Source organism: Mesoplodon densirostris, chromosome 12 (assembly GCF_025265405.1).
Source record: "Mesoplodon densirostris isolate mMesDen1 chromosome 12, mMesDen1 primary haplotype, whole genome shotgun sequence".
In the NCBI taxonomy this organism is placed as follows: Eukaryota; Metazoa; Chordata; class Mammalia; order Artiodactyla; family Ziphiidae; genus Mesoplodon; species Mesoplodon densirostris.
The window spans coordinates 48,772,708-48,797,235 of record NC_082672.1 but is presented as its reverse complement, the minus strand read 5'-3'; the positions used below and the strand labels follow the sequence as shown (position 1 = coordinate 48,797,235).

The 24,528-nt window shown below is 38.2% G+C and overlaps 1 protein-coding gene across 3 annotated transcripts in view; it reads right to left on the bottom strand.

The window, feature by feature from the left end:
- The window catches only part of REV3L (REV3 like, DNA directed polymerase zeta catalytic subunit), a 192,311-nt gene that overhangs the window by 163,597 nt on the left and 4,186 nt on the right, over positions 1-24,528 (bottom strand). For 2 of the 3 annotated variants that reach the window (XM_060115375.1, XM_060115377.1), the window contains exon 1: positions 21,038-21,517. In XM_060115375.1, the coding sequence (XP_059971358.1) occupies positions 21,038-21,176 (139 nt within the window). In that variant the 5' untranslated portion in view covers positions 21,177-21,517. Of the gene's footprint in view, positions 1-11,278; positions 11,407-21,037; positions 21,518-24,528 lie in introns of those variants that run through there. The other variant, XM_060115376.1, reaches the window with a different exon arrangement.

Sequence of the window (24,528 nt, the reverse complement as noted above, 5' to 3'; positions counted from 1 at the left end):
GATAAAGAAGATGTGGTACATATATACAATGGAATGTTACTCAGCCATAAAAAGGAACGAAATTGGGTCATTTGTTGAGACGTGGATGGATCTAGAGACTGTCATACAGAGTGAAGTAAGTCAGAAAGAGAAAAACAAATATCGTATATTAACACATGTATGTGGAACCTAGAAAAATGGTACAGATGAACCGGTTTGCAGGGCAGAGACTGAGACACCGACGTAGAGAACAAATGTATGGACACCAAGGGGGGAAAGTGGCGGGGGGTGTGGGTGATGGTGTGATGATTTGAGAGATTGGGATTGACATGTATACAATGATGTGTATAAAATGGATGACTAATAAGAATTAAAAATAAAAAGAAAACAGCTGGCACAGTGATAGAGTTTAGTCCAACCATATTATTAATTACATTAAATGTAAAAAACCTAAACACATCAATTAAAAGACAGAGACTGTCAGACTAGGTAAACAAGTAAGCCCAACTATATACTATCTACAAGAAACCCATTTTAAATATAAAACCAGAAGTAGGTTGAAAGTAAAAGGATGGAAAAAGATATGTTAGGAGACAATTCTCCATGGGTCTGTACTGTGGTAGCTGTCTTTGAATCTACTTCTCAGTACTTGACCTGCAACTATCTCCCAACTGCAATTCCTCCTTATTAGTAGTCAATAAAGTGGAAAGTCAGGAATCTGTCTAATGCCAGCATCTATGAAATTTGTGGCAAGTTAACTTGTTAGCTTGTAAGAACGTAAAAATCTCAGACCCTTCACAATTCTTGACATGATATACCATGTTAAAAGCTAATTAAAAGAAAGCTGGAGTGGCTATATTAATAACGGACAAGGAAGACTTTCAGAATAAGGAATATTACCAGGGATTAAGAAGCCATTTCACCAAGAAGACATAATAATCCTAAATATGTAAGAACCCAACAAAAGCTTCAAAATACTTGAAGCAAAAACTGATAGAACTGAAAGAGAAACAGGCAAATCCACAAGTTGGAGACTTTAAAATTCCTCTCAATATTTGATAGGACAAGCAGATGATAAACATACAGAAAAATTCAACCTTACTAGTGAGAGAAAATATACAAACTCACAATGAGGGAGATCATTTACACATAAAAGAATTCATTTAAAACTTAAGTTTGACAAATCTAAGTGTTGGTGAAGATGGGGAACATCAGAAACTCTCATACACTGCTGGTGGGCATATAAGTTGATAGAACCACTCTGGAAAACAATTTGGCATTACCCCATAAAATAGAGATGTACACATTATACCACAGCATTCCACCCCTAGTACAGCCATGATAAATTCTTATACACATGCTCTAAAGACACGTACAACAGTTTTCATAACAGCATCGTTAGTAATTGGGGATTAAAAAAAAAAAAAAAGACCAGGAAACAACTCAGATGTTCACAGATAGGAGAATGAATAAATAAAATTGATATACTCATATAACACAATACTATACAGCAGTAAAAAGGAATGAACTACAGCTATATAATTCAACATAGATGATTCCCTAAAACATAATGTTGGGTTGGGGCAGGGGGAAATCACAGAAGAACAGACACAAATAAATAACTCTAGAAAGATAAAACCAAATAATATATTGTTTAGGGATATTTACAAATGAGGTAAAACGATAAAGAAAAACAAGGAAATGATTAACCAAAAGTAGATAAGAGAGGAGGAGGCAATCAGAGACTTCAAAGATATTTGTAATGTTTATTCTGGATAGTAAGCAGATGTTTTTTATATTCCTTACCCTATACATATTACAGATATTCTCATATTTATTATATATTTATAATTTAAAATTCTTACTAAGAATAAGTAATAAATACAGCTTCACTCAGCAAATACTGAAAAAAAAAAAGTTAAATAAAATCACCAAATACAAGAACAACATCCCTGTTGTTCCTAGATACTGAGATGCACATGACCCAAAGAGGACACACTAGATACTGGTTATACTTAGCAAGATATAAAACATGAAACAACATGCCATTAAGGCAGTGACAGGTAGCTATTCTTCAGTAGGAGTCTTCACAGCAATTCAGGGAGTATTCTCTTTGGCCCCCCAGGTGGTAGGTCAGGTAAAAGAGAACGAGATCACAAGGACCGGTGTAGTAACTACCCTAGCTTGGAAGTACCGCATAGTAACCACCAACTCCATTCCTAAAGACATAGATTCCCAGCCTCACAATAGACTTGCCCAACTATAAGAGTTATCACACCCAGGAAAGCCCAAAGCTGTTGCCTCCCACTGGTATTTACAGTTTATTCACAGTCCTCCCAGTCCATATGTACTTTACTAATCATGATTCATTATTACCAAAAGCAAAGGTGCTTGGTTACACAACTGACATTCTATCTCTATCAGGTTTCTAGGTGAATAAAGCTAGAGAGTTAACCCAAGACCAAAACAGTCCAGGGGAAAAAAAGCTATTAATTCTTTACTCACAATAAGTGAGGAGATTAAATTTAGAATGGCACTAAGCTAAACATCTATTTATATATTTCACTGAATCTAAAATGCCAATGATTATAAGACATCATTTTTTTGTACTACTAAGAAAGAATATGCTTCCAATTAAATATGGTGCACCACGGATTGTAAGACCCATCCCATTACTGAGATGTAAAAATGGTGGTGGGGGGGCGGGATAAACATCTTATAATCTATGAAATACAAAATAACTCTTCCAATTTTTCACTAAAATATTTAAGATATACAGCACTATTCTCTACCTTGGAGATATAATCTGCTCCAACAGAAACCAGTTCCCTACTAAAATCTTTCTAAAATATGTAAGGTTGTATTTTCTCACTCAATACCAAGGTTATATTTTCTCACTCAATACCTCTCTTTCTTCATCTATTCTAAAAACACAACTCCTAGTATCAACAAAACTGATGGAGCATAGCTCTCTCCATTCTGGATGTTAAATGAGCTTCCCTCACTGATAAAAAACCACCAGAAGTCCTAAGGGCCTTTACAACCTGGAGACTTTCATGTAATGCTCTGGAGAAAAGAAAGATAGAAAGACACAGACAGAAAGAGAAGACAAAAAAACAGACAGAAAGAAAGATCCTCAGGTTATCCGGGAATAACTTTGCTCCCACATGACAGAGACTGTGCAGTCAGAACAGGGAAAAACTCTTAAACCTTAATCCAGTAGGGGCATACTAAATGAATGTTTTCATCTAAGTGGGCTGTGCTCAATTATTAGCTCTGTATATCTGGGAAGGCAATTCTATCAGTTGATAAGCAAAAATGAAGATAATCAATTGGACTTTCCATACTCTGCCTACTTGCAAACATCAGGAGTGGATAAATAGCCTCTTGTTCATAGAAGGATAAACTTGGGACCTATACAAACCTTCAGCACATCTTCTTAAAATGCCAAAGAAAAGAATCTGAGATAATTTACATTAGGAAACAGAAGAAATGTAGACAGTATCTGCTGTGTTCTCGATAAGACACAAGAAAATACAGTTTCTGTGAAACATCTTTTATAAGGAAAGATGATCAGTTAAAAAAGGAAGGAATAGGGGCTTCCCTGGTGGCACAGTGGTTGAGAATCTGCCTGCTAATGCAGGGGACACAGGTTTGAGACCTGGTCTGGGAGGATCCCACATGCTGCGGAGCAACTGGGCCCGTGAGCCACAACTGCTGAGCCTGCACGTCTGGAGCCTGTGCTCCGCGACGAGAGGCCGCGATAGTGAGAGGCCCGCGAACCGCGATGAAGAGTGGCCCCTGCTTGCCACAACTAGAGAAAGCCCTCGCATAGAAACAAAGACACAACACAGCAAAAATAAATAAAATAAATTAATAAACTCCTACCCCCAACATATTCTTAAAAAAAAAAAAAAAGGAAGGAATAAAAACACAATAGAGATACTCAGACTAAGATATAAACGGCACTCTAAGAGATAAGGAAAAGGAAAGAAATATAAACAACAAAATTAAAATCCATACTGGAGATGAGAAAGAATAGAATCTGTATTACAGGAAAATATATCAGTAATGTAAGAAGATGAAAACAAAAAGGATCACCTATGGGGAGGGGGAAGGGTAAGCTGTGACAAAGCAAAAGAGAGGCATGGACATATATACACTACCAAACGTAAGGTAGATAGATAGTGGGAAGCAGCCGCAGAGCACAGGGAGATCAGCTCGGTGCTTTGTGACCGCCTGGAGGGGTGGGATGGGGAGGGTGGGAGGGAGGGAGATGCATGAGGGAAGGGATGTGGGAACAGATGTATATGTATGACTGATTCACTTTGTTATAAAGCAGAAACTAACTAAATAAATAAATTAATAAATTAATAAATTAAAAAAAAAAAAAGATCACCAAGAATGTGAAAGGACAAAGTTAAAAATAAGAGGGAAGACAGGTATAAAAAAGAAATATGAACCAATCCACAAATAACAGATATTTCATTAATTTAAAAACAAAAAAAGCGTAACAAATGGAATGAAAGCAATAATCAAAGGCATAATAGAAGAACTATCCCAAAATAAAAAACACCAGCATCTCTACATCAAAAGGACTTTCTTATCTCAGTCAAAATTCAAAGACACCAGAATAATGTTTAGAGAATTTTAAAGGAAAAGCCTGTGACACAAGAATACCATTTTGAGCCATGCTCTCATTAACATGTACACACAAAAAAAGCCATTTTCAGATATTCAAGGATTCAGAAAAGTAAACCACCTGGATATCTCCTGAAAAATAGTATGTGGAAATGTATTTGAGGCAACCAAAAAAAAATTAAACCTGGAACTCAAGAATGGGTATAAATGGTGTGGTATAAATAGATGAGTGGTGGTGCTCCATACAAAATTATTACATAGAGGTAAGTCTAAATTGTTCTACTGAAATTTAACACATAAGCTAAAAATTTTTTTAAAGAGAAGATATACTGTTTAAAACATTCAACATTTATAAGTTAAAGACTCAGAAGCTGAGAGTATAAAAATTAAAATAAGCTAAATTCCTTGTATTACATAAAAGAAAATATTTTTTATTTGTTCCCAAATTTTATCATTAAAACTACACTTCTGTATATATGCTTTTAAAAATTACTGTATGTGTAATAAAGCATATAAAAGAGTTTATGCTGCAAAAAACAGAAAGCAAAGAGTAAAACAGAATTATTAAAAAGTATAAAATTATAGGAGTAAAAATCAAATACATCAATTACAGCAAATTTTTATAGTTTAAAACCTCTACTGGAGGGCTCCCCTGGTGGCGCAGTGGTTGAGAATCTGCCTGCCGATGCAGGGGACACGGGTTCGTGCCCTGGTTTGGGAAGATCCCACATGCCGCGGAGCGGCTGGGCCCGTGAGCCATGGCCACTGAGCCTGCGCGTCCGGAGCCTGTGCTCTGCAACGCGAGAGGCCACAACAGTGAGAGGCCCGCGTAACACACACACACACACACACAAAAAACCTCTACTGGAAAGGTCCTCAGATGGGGTTAGAAAAATGAAATGACTTAAGAAGGATTAAAAATAGTGGCAGGCAATTATACAACATGGAAATAGTCAAACTAAAAGGAAATGGTTAATAATTTTGATGTGGAACAAGAAACAGGACTCAAGAAGAAAATTAGAAGGTCTCTTTAGACTAATTAAAAAAAGATATCTACAGTGCTACTCAAATGCAGTCTATGACAGAGTTGTTTGTTATAGGTTTGCAACAAGACAAGTATCAAACTAGAAACTCTTACAGCAATTTGACAGGAATTCTATACCTGTTTAATAATATAATAATAAAAAAAGGGAACTTGTTGGGTTTTCTTTCTCATTTCATTTTTCTAGTAATTCACTTTTTTTTTAAGAGGTGGATTTTATTTTTAATTTATTTATTATTTATTTATGGCTGCATCGGGTCTTTGTTGCTGCGCGTGGGCTTTCTCTAGTTGCGGCGAGCGGGGGCTACTCTTCGTTGCAGTGTGTGGCCTTCTCAATGTGGTGGCTTCTCTTGTTGCGGAGCACGGGTTATAGGCACACGGGCTTCAGTAGTTGTGGCACGTGGGCTCAGCAGTTGTGGCTTGCGGGCTCTAAAGCACAGGCTCAGTAGTTGTGGTGCATGGGCTTAGCTGCCCCGCAGCATGTGGGATCCTCCGGGACCAGGGATCAAACCCGTGTCCCCTGCACTGGCAGGCAGATTCTTAACCACTGCACCACCAGGAAGTCCCTAGTAATTCATTTTTAATGTATTTTAAAGAGGTATCAGAAAAAATTGATTCATCACCACAATTAGTTTGAAAAGTACTGCTATAAAAGACCTATCAGTTATAAAGCTTTATGTGTCAATAACACATCAAAATATACAAAAGCTAAAACAATTAGAGATGCAAAGCGAAAATGAAGAACAAAATAAAGTGGGAAAGTCTCATTCCATGACAGATTAGATTAAAATAAGTAGAGAATGAAAACAAATGATGAAAAAAAAAAGAAGAAAACAAATTATGAAATGTCACATTTCCTTCAGGAAGTCATCTATTATAAGATGTACCAACTGTTTAATACTAGCTTTTCAGGAGAAAAAATTACTGTGTTAAATGTACACATTGTGAGATGTATTACAACCTCAGAAATATTAGAATTTTTTAAAAGAATCAATCAAGGAAATAATAGTATGTCAACAATTTGGTAACAAATAAATAGAAAAATTTAATTGTCAATGAAACATTTATAAAGATACTGATGATATAACAGACCCTAAAGAAGACCTTGACAACTCTGAAAAATTAAAAACCATGTAAAGCATGGCAAAAAAGGGTTTTCTACTATTCCTCACTATAAATCACTTAAGGATTCCTGTTTGGTTTTGCTTTTTTTGATGCTGCTTGGGTAAAATGATTATGAAGAAAGGGTTTGCCAACTTTAAAAACTTTTGAGAACTACATTAAATGACTTAAAACATGCTAATCTCTTTAGCCTTGCAGTTTTCTAACCCACTTTTATATAGAACTCAAGGGAGGAAGTCAAAGTATTTCATAATGTCAGATGCTGCATATATCATAGATGCCTCTGCTATCCTCTTCCTACCTCGTTACAATCTTATTAAAAATGTAGGATATTATTTGGGTAATGGGTAGCATTATTGCTTTCTCAAAAAAGGTCACAGTCTGTTTGTCTTTCTTCTTTGTGGCCCACTGGAAAAACAACAGCCAAATGTAGCCACACTAATATAGCTATATGGTTGATTAGGTAAAGGCTGGCTAAAGAGATAAAGGGTTATACGAGAGCATTGCTTCAAACACTACCACTATATATATATGTGTATATACTGTACACATCACACACACACACAAACACATATACACAATGCACACTGAACTAGATAACACTCAAAGCAACATTATTAACAATTTATTCTAAGTAACACAAATGTATTTTCCACCTATGCTCTACAGTCAATCATCTAAAAATTACCCTACAAAGGATGATCCTATTTATTGGACTGGTCTGTCAAAAGGAGTGGTCTCATGATAGTACCAAACTTAGAAGAGAAAAAAGTACATCAAAGATAGGATCCTTTTGAAACTTTTCATTTTAAGTCAGGGTTTTGAAAGGTAAGTTCTCTAAATAAGTGTTCTTCCATTCCCAAAGCTAATACTTAAACGTAACCTCAACTAAATGTGTTCTAAAAGCGTCATTTAAGACACAAACTTTGTTATAAAATGAAAAAAAATTATTTAAATAAAATGTATTTACCATAAAAATAAACAAACTAGAAAAAATATTTGCAACTCAATTCACAGATAGAGACCAATTTTCCTAATATATGAAGAGCTCCTTGGAATCAGTAAGCAAAAGACCAAGACTCACAACAGAAAAGTGGGTAAAAGATAAATGAGTGGTATCCTGAAAAAGAAATACAAATGGCTCTCAAGTATCTGGAAGGACATTCAATCTCACTCATAATAAAAGAATGCAAATTAAAACTACACTGAGATCCATAATTTTTATCTATTAGATTGGTGAAGATCAAAACATTTGAGACCATAACCTTGGTGAAAATATGGAAAAAGTCCCATTACTGCTGATGGGAGTACAGATTGAAACAACCTCTGTGTTATAGTTCTTCTTACTGGAAGAAATCTTTGTAAGACATTTAAAAACTGTAGTACATAAGATATGTTCAGGCTGGTGTGAGCTGTTGGTCATTTAAAAAAAATTTGTTGGTAATTGTCTGCTTTTATAGAATACTGTTCATATAATGAAGCAGACAGGTGGACAAGTTTAAGAAACTTTGATGATGAACACAGTAGTATTGCTCCATCTGCTCCTCACCTCATGATGGCCTATTGTGCACTTAGTGGGTGATCAATTACATCTGCTGGGTGAATGGGACCAGGAATGATGCTGAAGGATGATGAAAATGGAATAAAACAACTGAGAACAAGAAATTGACTAAATTTATCTGAACTGGTAAATAAATTGCTTAAACACTATACTTTTTCAAGAGCAGGGCACTGTACACTGACAAATGTTTCCTGAAAAATGAGTCGGCCAGCAACAGAGGTACAGCAGGTTGTTGCAGTAATGGCCCCCTAATGAGTCACACACTTTTAGGAAATTCCTCCCACACAGACTCCGGGCTTGGCCATGTGATTTGCTTTGGCCCATCAGACAAGACAAACTACATGGGGCTTGCCTTCACTTGCTGCTCCTACAAACCCTACCACTGCCTCCACATGAAGGCTAGCCTTCTGGAGACACATGGCTGCCCGCCACCCCAGCACCAATATCCAGACATAGGAGTGAAGTCATTCTAGGCCAATTGGCTTCTAGGCGACCTCTCAGCTGATTGCAGCCGCATAAGCAAGCCCAGCCAGAAGCAGGAGCAGAAATGCTGAACTGACCCCTTGCCAGAATCGTGGGCTAACAAATGGCCATTGGTTTTTTTTTTTTTTTTTTTTTTGAGGTACGCGGGCCTCTGACTGCTGCGGCCTCTCCCACTGCGGAGCACAGGCTCCGGACATGCAGGCCCAGCGGCCACGGCCCACGGGCCCAGCCACTCTGCGGCACGCAGGACCCTCCCGGACCGGGGCATGAACCCGCATCCCCTGCATCGGCAGGCGGACCCTCAACCACTGCGCCACCAGGGAAGCCCATGGCTTTTGTTTTATACACTAAGTTTTGGGGCAGGTTTGTTATACAAAAATTGATACAAGTGGGGAGGTGAATAGGATTAGTGGCCAAGGAAAATTTTTGTTTTACCTGTTTCTGCTTTTTTAAATTTCACAATGAGAATATATTCATATATTATTTAATTAACTTATAAACATGTTTTTATCAGATTGATATTATAGTAAAGCCCTACCATCACCTTATAAACACATACACATAAAAACAAAATAATTCAGTTCAAATGGGAACATGAATTTGAGAGGAAACATTAATATTGCTCAGGAAAAAAAGGATCAGTACAGAATAGCAGGGTATATTTATTACAAAAAAAATTAATGAATAAGAATACATTCAGGTTCACTGTCATGTCTCAATAATGGCTATTATCAGATTCTGGAAGTGTTAGGAGACATACGTCTCAGATTTTGCTTCTCTGCTTCTTCTGTTTAGGCAGGTAATGGCCTAATACATGTTCCCTCATTTTAATTCTCACATGCTATGAGGTAAACATATGCTGAATAACTTTGGGCAAAAGTTAATTAACCTCTTCATGCCTCATTTCCTCAACTGTAAAACGGGGATAGTAGTAACTATTTTATAGAGTTGTGAAAATTAAAACACTTAGAATAAGGCACACAGTAAGGGCTCAATAAATGGTCTATAACCTCTGTTAGTAAAATGATGTAACCTTAAAGTCTTTTGACTAACTTGGCTTCTATTTTATAATCACTAAGCAACATCAACCAAAGTGTGATTCATCAAAATTAATTTGAAAATATTTCTAATGACTTCGTGAAAAAAACCAGAAGACAATGCTATTAAAAAACAAAACAAAACAAAACCTGGGAATGTATGTAGAAAAAATATGGTGAAGAAAATTGAAACTCTAGGCAAAATGAATTCTTTTGGTCCATATTCCACAATACTAAATGGGTTTAAAAACCAAAGGCTTCAATTTTTGTGTGTGTGTTACTAATTCACAAAAGACAAAACAAGAAGAGAGTGATAGTTCCCACTGTCACCTTTACTGTGATCTCTGGTGCACACACACTTCCAACTCATTCTACCATCATTTTAAAAAAAGAAGGCACTGCTAATGGCTTTGGAAAATAAGGCTCTTTCACAAGAAATACACTTAACCTAAACGGCAGTATTGGAAAACTGTAGTTACTCCTTGATCAATGGCTTAACACTGCTCTTTTTCAAGGCAAGATCAGGCTTGGATAGTTTTCTGTCTATATATATATATATATATATATACACACACACACATATATACACATATATGTATATATGTATATGTATACATACACACACATACACACACATACACACACACACATCAACAGTTTAAAAAGAAAAATCAGGCCTAGGTAGGGTACTTATAAAAAATAGCCAATTTTTAAAAAGTGTTTTAAACCAGTAATTACCTAGACTTTAGACATATGAGTCAGTGACCAACTGTAAAGAGCCTTACACCCCAATGTACAGGTATTTTAGTTTGTCCTATTCTGAGGAATGAATAAATGCTACAAAAATTCCATTTTTCATTTCAATTCAACTCAAACATTTTAAAGAGTGCTTGGTGTATAGCAGTAATGTGGCAGATTCTGGAGTTAGAAGGGTTAAAAAGAAAGTAACAGTTATGTTACTATATACGCCAGATATGTGCTGCTTACCATGTTTAATCATACTAATCCAGTGAGGTAGAAATTATTAAAACTCACTTTACAAAGGAGGAAATTAAGGCTCACAGAAATAAAATAACTTATCCAGGGTTTCTTAGCAGCAGAAGGCAGTGTAGAGGGTCCTGGGGTAGGGGTGAGGGGCAGGAGGCACACGAGGGTAGTGCCATATGACTATTCCTACAGACAAACACAACACTCAGTGTAGTCAGTCCTTTAACAGCCATGTGAAAAGAGGCTAGGACTGTGGAAGACCAAAGAGATAATCTTTTGGGAATGGGCAAAGGAGTCACAGAAGGCTTTAAAGTGGTTAATATTTGAGTTGTTACTTTAAGGATGAGTAGATTTATCAACTTCAATGCCAAGGTTCACCCCCACCTCCCCTCATCCCCAATATATTAACCAAAATAAATTACTTACTTGAAATTGAGAAAAACAATTTTGAGAGAAATCTTCCTCAGATATATTATTCCATAGTTTTAAAACAAATAATATGATGACAGTTTAATTTTTAGGTTGCTTTTATGTGGCTTGTCTTGGTTTTTACTCTGAAATGAAATTTAGATTAGTCATTTTCTTGTTCTGAGAAACTAGGAGTATGCCAACATGTTTTAACTTCACATTTTTTCACATATCAACATGTATTCTTACTTACAAACTCTCATTTCACCATCTCAAACAAAACCTAATTTAATGTATAAATTACTTTGAAGTATAAATATATATGCAAAATAAGATATTTCTTTTAATCCTTGTTGTACTTCCTTGGTAGTTGTAATAAATGGAAGAAAAATAGAAAACTCTTGTTAAACTGTTATATACTACAAAAGCATTTTTGAGGTAACGTGCTTTCTTTTATTCTTTGAATCATATATATAGTAAATACTCTCTTAACCCAAAGAAAATTAAATAACTGTCCCCAAGGAAACTGACCTCAAAATCTTAGTACTTCCCACAGCTATCATCTAAAAAGAAAACAGAACTGGACCAAAAAAACCCTAAGTTTTCTGAAGACAATTACTGCCCTTTTTTCTCCGAATTTACTTTGCTAGGCATATATTCAATTTCTGCTGCAGAAAACAGTCCAGTTTGCCAATACTAATTAAGCAACAAAATATTTTTCACTTAAAAAAATGAAATACTTAAAAATCTACAGAGAACTGGAAGAAACACAGAAGATCATCTGGAAAACTTAAAAGAAATGACAAAAATAAATAAAAACCAAAAACAAACAAAAAAACCCCCACCCAACCACACACCAAGAGGTTACATAGCTGTCATTAAGAGGGTTTTACTTATAATTTGTTTTGGTCTCAAAATGCATCTACTTTATGTCTAGACAGTGAAGTGTTTTTCTTTAAATTGCCTAAGACACCTATTCCTGCCTTATCTGTACCTTATCTGGAAACTATAAGTTAACACAATTTTACCCAAAGTTTACTGTACCTTAACTCCCATTATTTATTTCCTCTCTTATTTAGCATCACTGTGGTGTTAAAATGGCAGCCAGGTACCAAAGTGACATATACCATCCCATATCCCATATGTTAATAAGTTTCTAAGTATTTCTCTGAAATATCTAAGGCTAATGGCAACATTCTTTGAAGCCTATTTAACCCCAACCTACTTAAACCCCAATCATTTTCCACTCATTTTTAATTGAACAAATTCTAATCCAATCAAAAGCAAGACCAGAAAAGGTTTAATTACAGCACCAGAGGAACTTGAAAGGTCTCCTGATTCATTCCCCTTTTCTTTGGAAAACTATATACATACAATTCTAGTATCAATTTTTGTTTATATCTGTCCTAAATTCCTCTTGTTATAGTCTAATCTTTATATTATTCTTTAAAAGGAGATAGCTACAGTCATCACAAAACAAATCCTACTATAACCTAGTCTACAGGAAGAGCCTAAGCACTATCGGACACAGCAGGCCCTCAAAGATTTCTAACCTGTGTATGTGCATATTTTTTTCCTCTAAACGTCTGTATGTCCGTCTTTCAATTATAACCAATGCCTTTCCAATTTTCCCTCAGGTCTGGGGAGCCAGTGTGAGGCACTAAGGGCCGAGAGTCAATATCCCCAGTTTTCAGACCCAGCCCCACACCAACCAACTGTAAAGTGGACAAATCCCTGAGCTTATCTATCTAGATATCAGTTTTCTTTAAATAAAAAGAGAGAATTTCACCAGAACAGTGTTTTCCAACCCCTTTCATACTGTAAATAATATTTGTTCAGCACACTGGCCAACAAGAGGGCATTTGGAGGCATCGACATGGTGCTTGACGAAAAATATGTATCACATTTTCTTTATATAATTATGGAAGACATTTTTTAATTTAAATAAAATTTGTAACAATATGAATGAATTTCAAATCCAACCTTTTTCACATCAGGAGCAATATTTCAAAATAACGATGATTTATTTTTTCAGAACATACATGCACTATTAGGCAGTCACCTTGCAACAAGCTAAATGGCACATCAGACAAACAGTTAAGAGGATCCAATACAGGCGAAATTCAGGCATAGAGCTAGGCCCCCCCAGTGCAACATCCCTGCTACCCAGTCCTCTCATCATCAGTGGCTGCACCTTGCACCGGATGACATGCTCCTCAAGCACCCAGAATACAAACTCCAATAACAGCTCCACGATCCTTTCTTGACAAGAGGCAGGTGCATACTCTTGCTGGCTGAAGTAGATTCCAAGTAGTAAAGCACCTTCTTTAATGTACTTAAAATATCAAACACAGCAATACCTGCTAGTTATGCTCATCGTGCTCTCTGCTTACAGGAACCACACACCCTACCTTCAGATCCCACTCCACGAGCGCCCAGAGCCACATAACATCAACTGGAAGCTCTGAATTAGAAGACCTCAAATTAAACAGTAAAATTAAAACCTAAAATTAAACAGTACTGCAGTAATCATTTGACCACTATTTAGGACTACTATGCCCTTTTATCTTTGTTCTTCCTTACCAATTCTTGCAAGCACAACATAACCTAAAAAAATTAACTTTGAACAGGTTTCACATGCACATGGCAAAAAACATCCCAAAGTTACCAAACAGTAAACTATAAAGAAATTAGACTCCCACCTTTGTCCTCTAGGCCACCAGTTACCCTCACTGGAGGCAACCACTGTTACAAAACTCTCATGTATCCTTCCAGATATATGTGTACAATACATATACTTATAAATATATATTTACATTTTTATTTACATATATTTATTTATATTTATATATTTTATACATACATATATATTTTTAAGCCACACAAATGGCAGCATACCACACATGGAGTCTTGCATCTTGTTTTTTTTCCTCTTAATATACCAGACATGGCACCACAGCAGTACACATATTGTTGCCTCAATACTTTAAGGACTGCCTAGTATTCCACTGAATAGATATGCCATAATAGTACTTAACTACTCCCCTACTGGTTTATGTTTAGGTTGTTTCCAACCTTTTGCAATGACAAACAATGCTGCCACAAATATTCTTATATGCTCATTTGACACATATATAAAATCTTTTAGAGGATAAAATCCTTGAATGAAGTTGCTAGACCAAAATATACGTGAAAAAGAAAAAAAAGAACTAAAAAAAAAGGGGGAATTCCCTGGCGATCCAGTGGTTAGGACTCTGAGCTTTCACTGCCAGGGGCCCGGGTTCAATCTTTAGTAGGGTAAGTTCCCACAAGCTGCGCGACACGGCCAAAAAAAAAAAACACCACTAAAATATACGTGCATTTTTAAATTCTGTAAATGATTTACAAATTGCTTTCCATAGAAAATGAACATTTTATACTCCCACCAGCAATATAAGAGAATGCCCATTTCCCCTTCCTCTCACACTCCCCAAGTTATACTATGTAATCAATCTTTCCTAATTAGATAGGTGATAAATGGTATGCTGTAGCTTTAATTTACATCTTCGTTATAATAAAATTGCACATCTTTTCATATGAATTCTTTGATCACTTTTTCTTCTGGATTATTTTCTAGTAGCTCTTTGTATATTAAGAGGAAATTAGTCCTTTGTGAAAAGTGTACAAATAATTTTTACTAGTCTACTTCTCTTTTAACTTTATGATTTTTGTCATTATACAGAATTTTATTTTTACGGTGTAAAATTCAGCAATCTGGCTTCAGTTCTGTTTCATACTTTGAAAGGCCTTCACCATTCCTAGATTAAATTAAAATAATTATCCTACGTTTTTGTTTGTTTTCACATTTCAATCTTCTGACTTATCTGGAAGCCAACACTTTACTAAAGAATTCTTTCCACTACTGACAGGAAAGGTAGCATCCATTATCATACACTAAGTTCTTACAAATATTAGAGTCTCTGCTCTGTTTCATTGCTGTCATGTGCCAAAGCCATCCCACTCTGCAAAACATTTTAAAATTAAAATCAGTTTACATATAAATGAGCATAATAAAACTAGAAATTACTGGCTTTCTTTAATATAAGAATCATTTTGCAGTTCCTAAACTGAATTTATATAATTAAGTTTAACACTATCATTATGCGATCATGCATTTTAGTTGATACTTATTTGGGAGCCCAATATCAACCTCAAGTCTTTTCCCCATATTTCTGATAGCTTTTCCTTAATTTTGTAGTTTCTTTTTCCAAATTATAAAATCAATACATGTTCTCTGAAGAAAATCTGAAAAATACAAAATACACCTCCCAGAGATAACCAACCTTTATATTCTGGTGCATTTTTTCTGCATAAATGACTATTTTGCAAACTGATTTTTTTTCATATAATATACTGATAGCATTTTCCCGTATTATTATATATTATATTTATATTATAATCGTGAAAACATGACTTTAATGACATAAATTCTACTAAATGAATATGCCCAATTTATGTAACCATTTCTCAGTTGTTGAACATTTGGGGCTGTTCCCTGTTATGCCTATCATCTATTGATTTATTCTTGCAACAAATGCTTGCGTTTCAAGCACTGTGGACAGCATTGGCTGTATAATGGTGAGCAAAAATGAACGCATTACCAGCATTTATGGAGGTTACTGGGAAAAACAAACATTAATCTCCAATGTATATAAAAATTACAACTATAGCAAGTGTTATGAAGGAGAGTTTATGGAGCTTTGAGAGTCTATGGAAGGCTTCCCTGAGGAATGACAAATTGGAGTTTAGGTGAAGGAAAAGGAAAAACATTCTAGGCAGAGGGAACAGCAGGTACAAAGGCCTGATTGAGGGAGGAGCATGGCAAGAATAAGGGACTGAAATAAGGTCAATATGGCTGGAACATAAAGAGCAAGGCAAGAAGGACATGGCTCAAGCCATGACTGGATAGAGAGGTAGGGACCAGACTGTGCAAGACCTTGTAAGACATGTAGATGCCACCACATAAGACATGTAGCTTTGTCCTTATCCTAAATGCAATGGAAAGCTACTGAAGCATACCAAATAGTATGGTGATATAATCAGGTTTGCATTTTGAAAAGATCCCTCTGATTATACAGTGTAGAAAACAGATTAGAAGGGAACAGAATAGATTGGGGTAGGCCAAGATTAGGAGGCTATTTGTTGTAAATGCATCCAAAAATGCTAGTAGTTTAGACTAGGGTGGTGATGGGTAATGAAAGAAGTAGATGGATTCAAAAGATAATCAGATTTTGCCAAAAGATTTACATTCATAGGTTAAAATCCCTAAAACTGGAATTACTGGGTCAAAAAACAACATTTCAAGGATTCTGACATGCATTGCCAAGCTGCCCAGCCAAGAGCAGTTTTCTCTCCATTTGTGAATTACCTTGTATCTGTTCCTCTATCAGAATTTTTATATTCTTTTGAAATCGCTTTAAAATGACTTAATCCATACTTCCTTCATGAAGCCTTCCCTGACTCCCCTTTTTGCCTGCTAGGTGGTCGATGAACATATCCTCCTTTGAGTCCTCACTTTGTCTTACACACATTTCTTTTATATTCCAATTAAACTATGCTTGACTTATGTTTACATGTCTATCATCCCTCCTACATTGTGAGCTTCTGGAGGGTAAAAGTTGTTCATAACGACGGCACTTAAAAAATAGCTCAATATATATGCAGTAGGTTCTCATTAAGTGTTCACTGAATGAACTGAATCACGTATTACAAGATTCCACTGTGTCCACAGATTTAAGAGGACTCCTGCTTAATAAGCTTCTGATTAACTGATGGTTATTTTAAGTCAAACACAAAACAGCAAACTAATAAAATTTGCAAGCTTCAAATACCTACTAAATAAAGTGACTAATTTTGTTTGTGGTAAATCACTAAATCTCAGTAGTGCTCCTGAAAAATCCTTCTAATATTTATATCAAATAGGCATTATGTGATGTTAAAATATTTTTAAATGGTTTAGGAAAAAAAAGCCTATGAACAAGACTTTTTTTAGAGAAATTATTCGTCATCTGAGTTGTTGATAAATGCTTTAGCTTTCAAAATTGTACTCATCTCAAATTTATTTAATAATCCACCAAAATACAAAAAAGTGAGGTTACTATGCAACTACATAACTTTATATAGCATTTCAGAATTATCAATTTCTTATGTTGAATAACCTGATTTCACAGCATCTAGAACAATCTACTAAAATTTTCACTAGCTGGAGGAAGATTGGGTGGGGGGAGATGGCAAAGTTCCTTACAGTAATCTTAAAGTCAAGCAGCTCCCTCTATAGTCTGTTTGTCCTACTTTGTTTAATTACTTGCTTTGTGAACATCTCACTCACACTCTTCTATTTACTCCTACTCTGCATCTCAGCAGGGAAGCTTTTTGAAAGGATAATTCTGTTTAAATTGATGTTGAGAAAACTGAGAAAGCTGTCTAAGCTCAACATGAAATGAGTTACATCAGGCAACTAATAAGCAAGAGTTAGTATGTGGTAACTGGGCAGCTTCCCAGATCCACCTGAGTCAGGTCCTTACAATAAAGCCTTAGGATTTTATTTGAAGTGAATTCCCAGAGCACTCATACCCATATTCAAATCTAAGTGAAAAACGCTGTCCTGTACTTTAGTTATTTATAACCTTGCTTCCCACCACTAAAACAAGTTACCAAAAAATTGTTATATTGCTAAGTACATTGTATGTCAAAACAATATTCAAGACATTTTTAAATGAGTGAAAGAAAAGCAGAAGAGGTTTTTGGTTTTTAAAAAATAATTCCATCACTTATATATAGAAAATTTAATCGATTCTCTCAGGAACCAATATCCTCAACCACCAAGGGATTAAATCAGTTAGTCAGGATTTATCATTCAAATTTGAACGTACCACTTTTTAAAATACCTTTTCAAATTTCACCAACTTAAGATATGAGAGCTTTTAAACCTAAAACAATTTATTTCTTAAATTACTCAAATATGCCCTCAAAACACAGGACAATCAGAAGTCAACTGGACTGTTTTCTAAAGCAGAAAAATACTTTTCATGCAATAATAGGAAAACTGAACTAGTAAAAATGTAATAAACCAATCAGTTCAAAATTTATAATATAAATCTGAAATGGTCACTTTATTTGGGAGAAAATTTCTTCTGCTGCTATTTTTCACAACTTCGTTTGAAAAGCAAACTCAGTTTAAAAACATATTTTCTCCAAACCAAGGTAAAGAATTGAGGACTTCCAAAACTTCCTATGTATGAAAGACTTAAGTTTATGACACTCTAACATAGATTTATCATGTATTACAATTTTCCATTAATTTTACTAATTATTAGATATATGTAGTTTGTGCTTTCAAACAATAAATCTGTCTCCATTAAAAATTCTAGCATTCAGACTTTTACTAAGCCAAATTGACTTCTTTTTTATATTAATTATTTTCAAATTTTATTTTACTAGGTGGACTGGACTACTTTTCTTTGGGGAGGGAATTCAGAAGCAGATAATTGTACAGTTTTTATTTATGTTCAATTAATATTAATTTTACTGGGAGTTTCTGACATGCTAAAAATGCTGGCTTGATTCTGAAAGCTGTAAACTCTAAATGTATGCCAGTGATGTCAAAATTTTTCACCTTTTGAGGAAACACAAAAATTTTTGTTTGTGAACAATATTTATAGCAAACTCAATTCAATTATCCTTAACAACTTGAAGTTTAGATTTCTCTGTATCAGGTTTTATATCTTTCAATGTATGTACAAAAAAGTCTAACTTTTATATTGATTTACATTATACATTTCAAAGTGATTTTTTAATCCAGTTTTTTTTTTAAGGGGTGGGAGGGGGAGATGCTGGTAATCTATTGTAAGATATCCAAGAGGAAGAAACACGTATTTCTTTTTACAGACTAGTTCATATGTCTATTTTTTTTATACTGAGAAACACAAAAGTACACCATACTCTTTATTTTTTAAAGAATATTTTTTCACATAATAAAATTCCTCCGAGCTCACTCTGAAATTCACTTTTTTTCCACAAACAAAACTTCCCTATAAAACAGAGCTTGCAAATCACTCAGGGATACATATTTATGACTTGTGCAGCGGAAAAAAAAAAAAAAAAACTATGTGTAGAAAAGTAACCCAAACCATACAAACTGTAATACACAGCAATGCCACAGTATATCCTATTAGCATGTCCCTTTAAAATTTCAAAATCTGGCTGAACAGAGCTATATCAACATCCCTATCTTATTCCTTCTCTGCACCTGAAGTGGAAAAAAAAAAAAGTATATTACACTGAAATTCCAATTAGAAACAAAGACAGCACCACTATATTTAAAAGGGCAGAAAATCTATCCTTCAGAACTCTTTATCGCCTGTTCTCCAGCCTCCAAAGTTTCAGGTGTTACACTTTCAACAAATTGTTAACAGCACCCAAATGCCCCATCTTAAAAAGTCCGTATCATCAAAATCTTTTTCACTATTTTAAAAAGAACCATTCTGTCAAATCTCACTAACAACACTGAAATTTTTAACAAAGAGAATTCACATTAAAAGATAACTGCTTAGAATGAGTGCTTGTGTTTGGGAAAGTGCTATTATCTTGATAGCCCACAGGAAAACTGACTGCAGTAATAAGATGAATGGTGATTAGGGCAAGGAGCATCAAGTGGGAAACGCTATCTAAAATCCCAAAGGGCAGTACATAGCATCTCTTTCTAGGAGGCAGCTCCATTATTTCACGTAGGCAGTTCAAAGCATGTAGAAAAGCAAAACAATTAAAAACCTTGTAAATTTAGCCACTATCCTACTTACATTATCATAAATCCCCAAGAGGTTTTGAAAAGTAGCTTGTCTCCCCACCCCACTGGTTCTTCAAAATAGTTTGTCTTAAATGTACGTGTATTTAAAATGCAATGCTACACCCCAGCACAGGGGCTTTTTTTTTTTTTTTAATGTTTGCGTTGCTGGGCTTAGCTGTGGTTCCTATGAAATTCACGCTAGTAAGTGGGATGTTGTACGTTGGGCAACATAAACACGCATTTCCTACTTCCGTGGATACACATTTCCCTGAAAGCAATGCACCTGGGGACGCAGCCCTGTCCCCCAGACTCTGAGGCTTTTACTTTAAACTCTAAGGAGTTACGACCTGCACTCACAGCAGAACCACATGGTCACTTCAACAAGAAAGATTATCTGGCCCCAGGCACCACTCTTCAGCCCACAGCATCTCCAGAAGGGGCAGAGGAGAGCGCTGGTGAGGAGAGGCGACGAGAAGCGACTGACAACAGAGCTGACACTTCCCCACTCCTCTGAAAGCCATTTCCAGCAAAGGGAACTTGGGAGACGCAGAGGGTGTCCGCGGTCCCACCAGCGACCGACCTCAGAGTGGGGCCCCACGCACCCGTTCACGGACGACATGGCGCGACCACCTGACCTATCCTCCGGGGCGAGAGCGGTGCCCGCTCCGCCTGCCCGCGACCCCGAGCGCGGACCCGGCTCCCGACCGTCGCACGCAGTGTAAACACTCGGCGCCCGCCGCCTCCCCGCCTGGGGTGGGATGCGGGGGGCGGCGCGCAACGCTCGCGCGGACCCTCATTTTTGCGCCTCTCGTCAGGCTCGGGAGGAAAGGCGAGGAGGGCCAAGGAGAGGGAAGACGCGGCAGCGATCTGCGGAGAGGGCCGGCGGCGTGCGCGCGAGTGCGCGGCGGGGAGGGCTGCCCGGGCGTCCGCCGCTCCCGCCCGCGTCCGCTTACCTGCCGGGGTCGCTCCGAAGACTCGCACCACCGGCACCTTCTTGACAGGGGCCTGGGTGAGGGGGGATTGGCAGATATCCAGCCCCTGCAGCGGGTTGGCCATGTAGTAGTCGGCAGTCACTATCCTCACTGAAAACATGTTCGCCGCCGCCGCCACTACCTCCTCTTCACTAGAGACCTGGCAGCGGCAGCAGCAGCGGCGGCTCCTTCCGCAGCGGCGGCCCCACAGCCGCGGTGGCGGCGGCGCCCCCTCCTCTCCGCGGTTCGGCCCCCTCCCCTCACACTCAGACTCGGCGAGCAGCGGCGGCGGGCGGGGCACTGCTGCCGCCGCCTCCTCAGGAGCACCCGGCGAGGGGCGACAGAAAAGAAGCCCTCGCGCTTTCGTCGGTGCTGGTGCTGCTGCTGCTGCTGCCGCCACTGCCGCCGCCGCCGCCGGGAATCACACGGACTCCTCCGTCCCAGGCTGCAGCTCTTGTTGCCATGATGATGATGTCACGGACGCAACCACTGGGGGAGGGAAGAAGGGGGGTTGTGTGTGCGACGAACAGAGGGCTGTGAGTAGTTGGGGGAGGGGAAGCGGCGGGAAAGGGAGGGAAGCGGGCCGGCGCCCCAGCGGGACATCCAGGCGGGGGCCGAGTAAGTGTTTTCTCCCCCGCCCCCGGGCACGCAGCGAGAGCGGAGGGTGCCGGAAAGCTCGGCCAGCGCCGGGCGCGGGGGATCGATGACTCGGCCGGTGGGCACGGCCACCTGGGTGGGGGGCAGCGGAGGGAAGGGGCGGCGGAGCGCCGATGTCATGGATGGGCTCGGAGGGCCTGGCGGGAGGGGGGCGCCAGTGTTCAGGGCCGTTTTGGTGGCTAGGCGGGATTGGCCGGAGCCGCGGTGATCGCGCTCGCCTCGCCGACCGCCATTTCACATCCTGCAGAGTAGGCGGGGGCAGCCGCGGAAACGGCTTTTTACAAGGTAAGAAAACCCGCCCGCGGGGAGGCGAGGCGCAGCCCTCGTGCCGCCGCAGCCTCGCGGGAGGGGGGGCGGCGGACGCAGCCGGCCCTTCTCAGGTAACGCCGCGGCCTCGCGCGTGGCCCAGGGGCGGTGCGAGGGGCGGGGGCGCGCGAGCGCGGGCTTCGGCCTATAAAAGGGCCGCCCCGCCGTTAGTTCCCCCACATGCGGCGCGAGCCGCCGCGCCCCCTTTTCAGCGGCTGTTCCGCAGTGTCTGCGCCCGGCCGCTTAATGAGTTTTATTCACGCTCAGCTGTGCTTAGGTTTGCCAAGGCTTGGCAGATGCTGTGCACAGGGATTTCCCACCGTGGTGTCTTTCTCCCGCCCCTTTCCTCCCCTCTCGCCCTAGTATGTCCTTCCTTGGTTTCCTCTTAGGGCCCACAGGCTGCGTCCCGGGCGCGCGCCTGGACATGTAAGGACTTGTCAGTTCCCAGTGACCTCCCTCCTCCCCTTCCTCTCCTCCCTTCCCTGTGGAACGTAGGATTAAGAGCCTTTCGGCGAAATTTTCGGCCGAAGAAGAAGGCCCAAGAAAGTCACCACGTCAGATATGGACTCCCAGTGTTATTCATTAACAGTGTGTGTAAGGTTTTACTATCCTAAGGCATAAAAGCAAAAGGAGGTGGGGAAGGACCGTTAGACAAAACAACTTTATCCAAAAGAGGGGGGAAGGGGGGAATAGGGGTGCAGTTGTGAAACGGAGAGCAAAAAGGGTAGTAACATGCAGCTGGCTTGGCCATTATATTGGAACCGTTGGGTTTTTGTCCGACTTGGTCACTAATATTGGGCGTGACCTTGGACAAATAATTTGGTCGGGCCTCAGTTTGCTCATCCGTGCAACGAGAGTTTCACTTAAAAATCCATGAGGGTTTCTTCCCATCAAAAAGATTGAAGCAGTAGAAGGCAGAAACCGTGGTTTCAAGTTTGAAATATGCCACAGAATTAGGACTTTTGACCGTCATTTTCAATCTACTCAAATTAGAGATCATTCTTTCACACGTGTATGATACAGGTGTTATTTTAATGGTTAGTAGGTTGCCGTATATTTGAAGTGGTGTGAGAGATCCTCATTTGGAACAATTGTGGTTCTTAAAGTAGGAAAATCAAAAGGCCCAGAGGGCCAGATCACTGGTAAGCTGTCTATAAATCCCATAACATATAATGCTAATAAGAGTTTATGTTCCGAGGGATTCGAGACTGATGACCACCACAAATTAGCCTGCAGTTTTCAACCTGAGAGCATGATTGTAAACATAGGTGGCAAGATTTCTACTACTATACAGGACCTTACCTAATATTTTAAGAGGCAAAATCTAAGTTGATTTTAGTTTTAGAAAGGTATAGAAGTGACTTAAAAATAGGACTACCATACTAAATGCGTTTTCTGGTAAAATATTTTGTACAAGCTGAATATCAGATGCACAGTACCAGTGATTCTCACAGTATTTCATGGCAGTAGTGTGTTCTTTAAAATTTAATATTTTGGCACTTACTAAATCACATTTTTGGGGGATGGGGCCTGGACCACCCACCACTGTCATGATTCTTAAGTAATATAAAATCGAGAATCCCTGTACTATATTATAATCAAGTACATCCATAATATTTAAATTATATTATTCCTAACTAGAAAAAGGTAAAAGTATGAGATTCACAGATTAGCTATTTCTAGAAAAGGGTTTCTTTCCTCCTACCTCTTGAATCAGCTCATTTACTTTAAGAAAAGGCAGTTGCAACCATCATTCAAATCCTTCTAGAACTCCAAGGAAAGAATGTTCACTCTTGAAGAAAAACATTTGCAGCATGAAATTAGGATATTGTGTCCATTGCATGTAATCAAATTTAAGTTAATGTTCAAATTGAAAACCTGACAATACTCCCCTAATTAATCATTATCAAATGTGTTTGATAATTATATTCTCCTGAGGTAAGAAAGGGCTCTGGAATTTTGAGTCAGAGAATGAAAAATTAAACCATCAGTTACTAGGTAAATGAGTTTGGAAAGATAACTGTATTTTGGGGTTTTTTTTTCTCATCTATGAAATGGAGAGTAATTCCTGTTTTAACTTTTCAGGGATATTGTAAGGCTTAATCAAATGAGATAATGTATGTGAAAGTATCATAATAAACTTTGACATCCAGAAATTTAACTCATCTGAAAACAGTAAAATCATTTGGAACTGTTATCTACATACAATATGAGAAATGCCAAAATTGAACTCTATACTGACAAACTTAAAGCATCTCTTTTTGTTATTGCTGTTAATGTTGAGTGACTATTTGCCAGGTGATTTGAGATAGAGCGAGAAACAAAACAGACATGGTTCCTGCCCTTAGAGAGTTTATAGTCCCGCATCATAGAAATATATTTCAGTCATATCAAGTGACATTTTATCATCTCTTCTAGTTCACTAACCTATACTCATCATGTCATGCCTTTAGTAAAAGCCTGCTCAGCCTTCTGTACCAATACTGTTCAATGTCTGTTAGCAATTTATA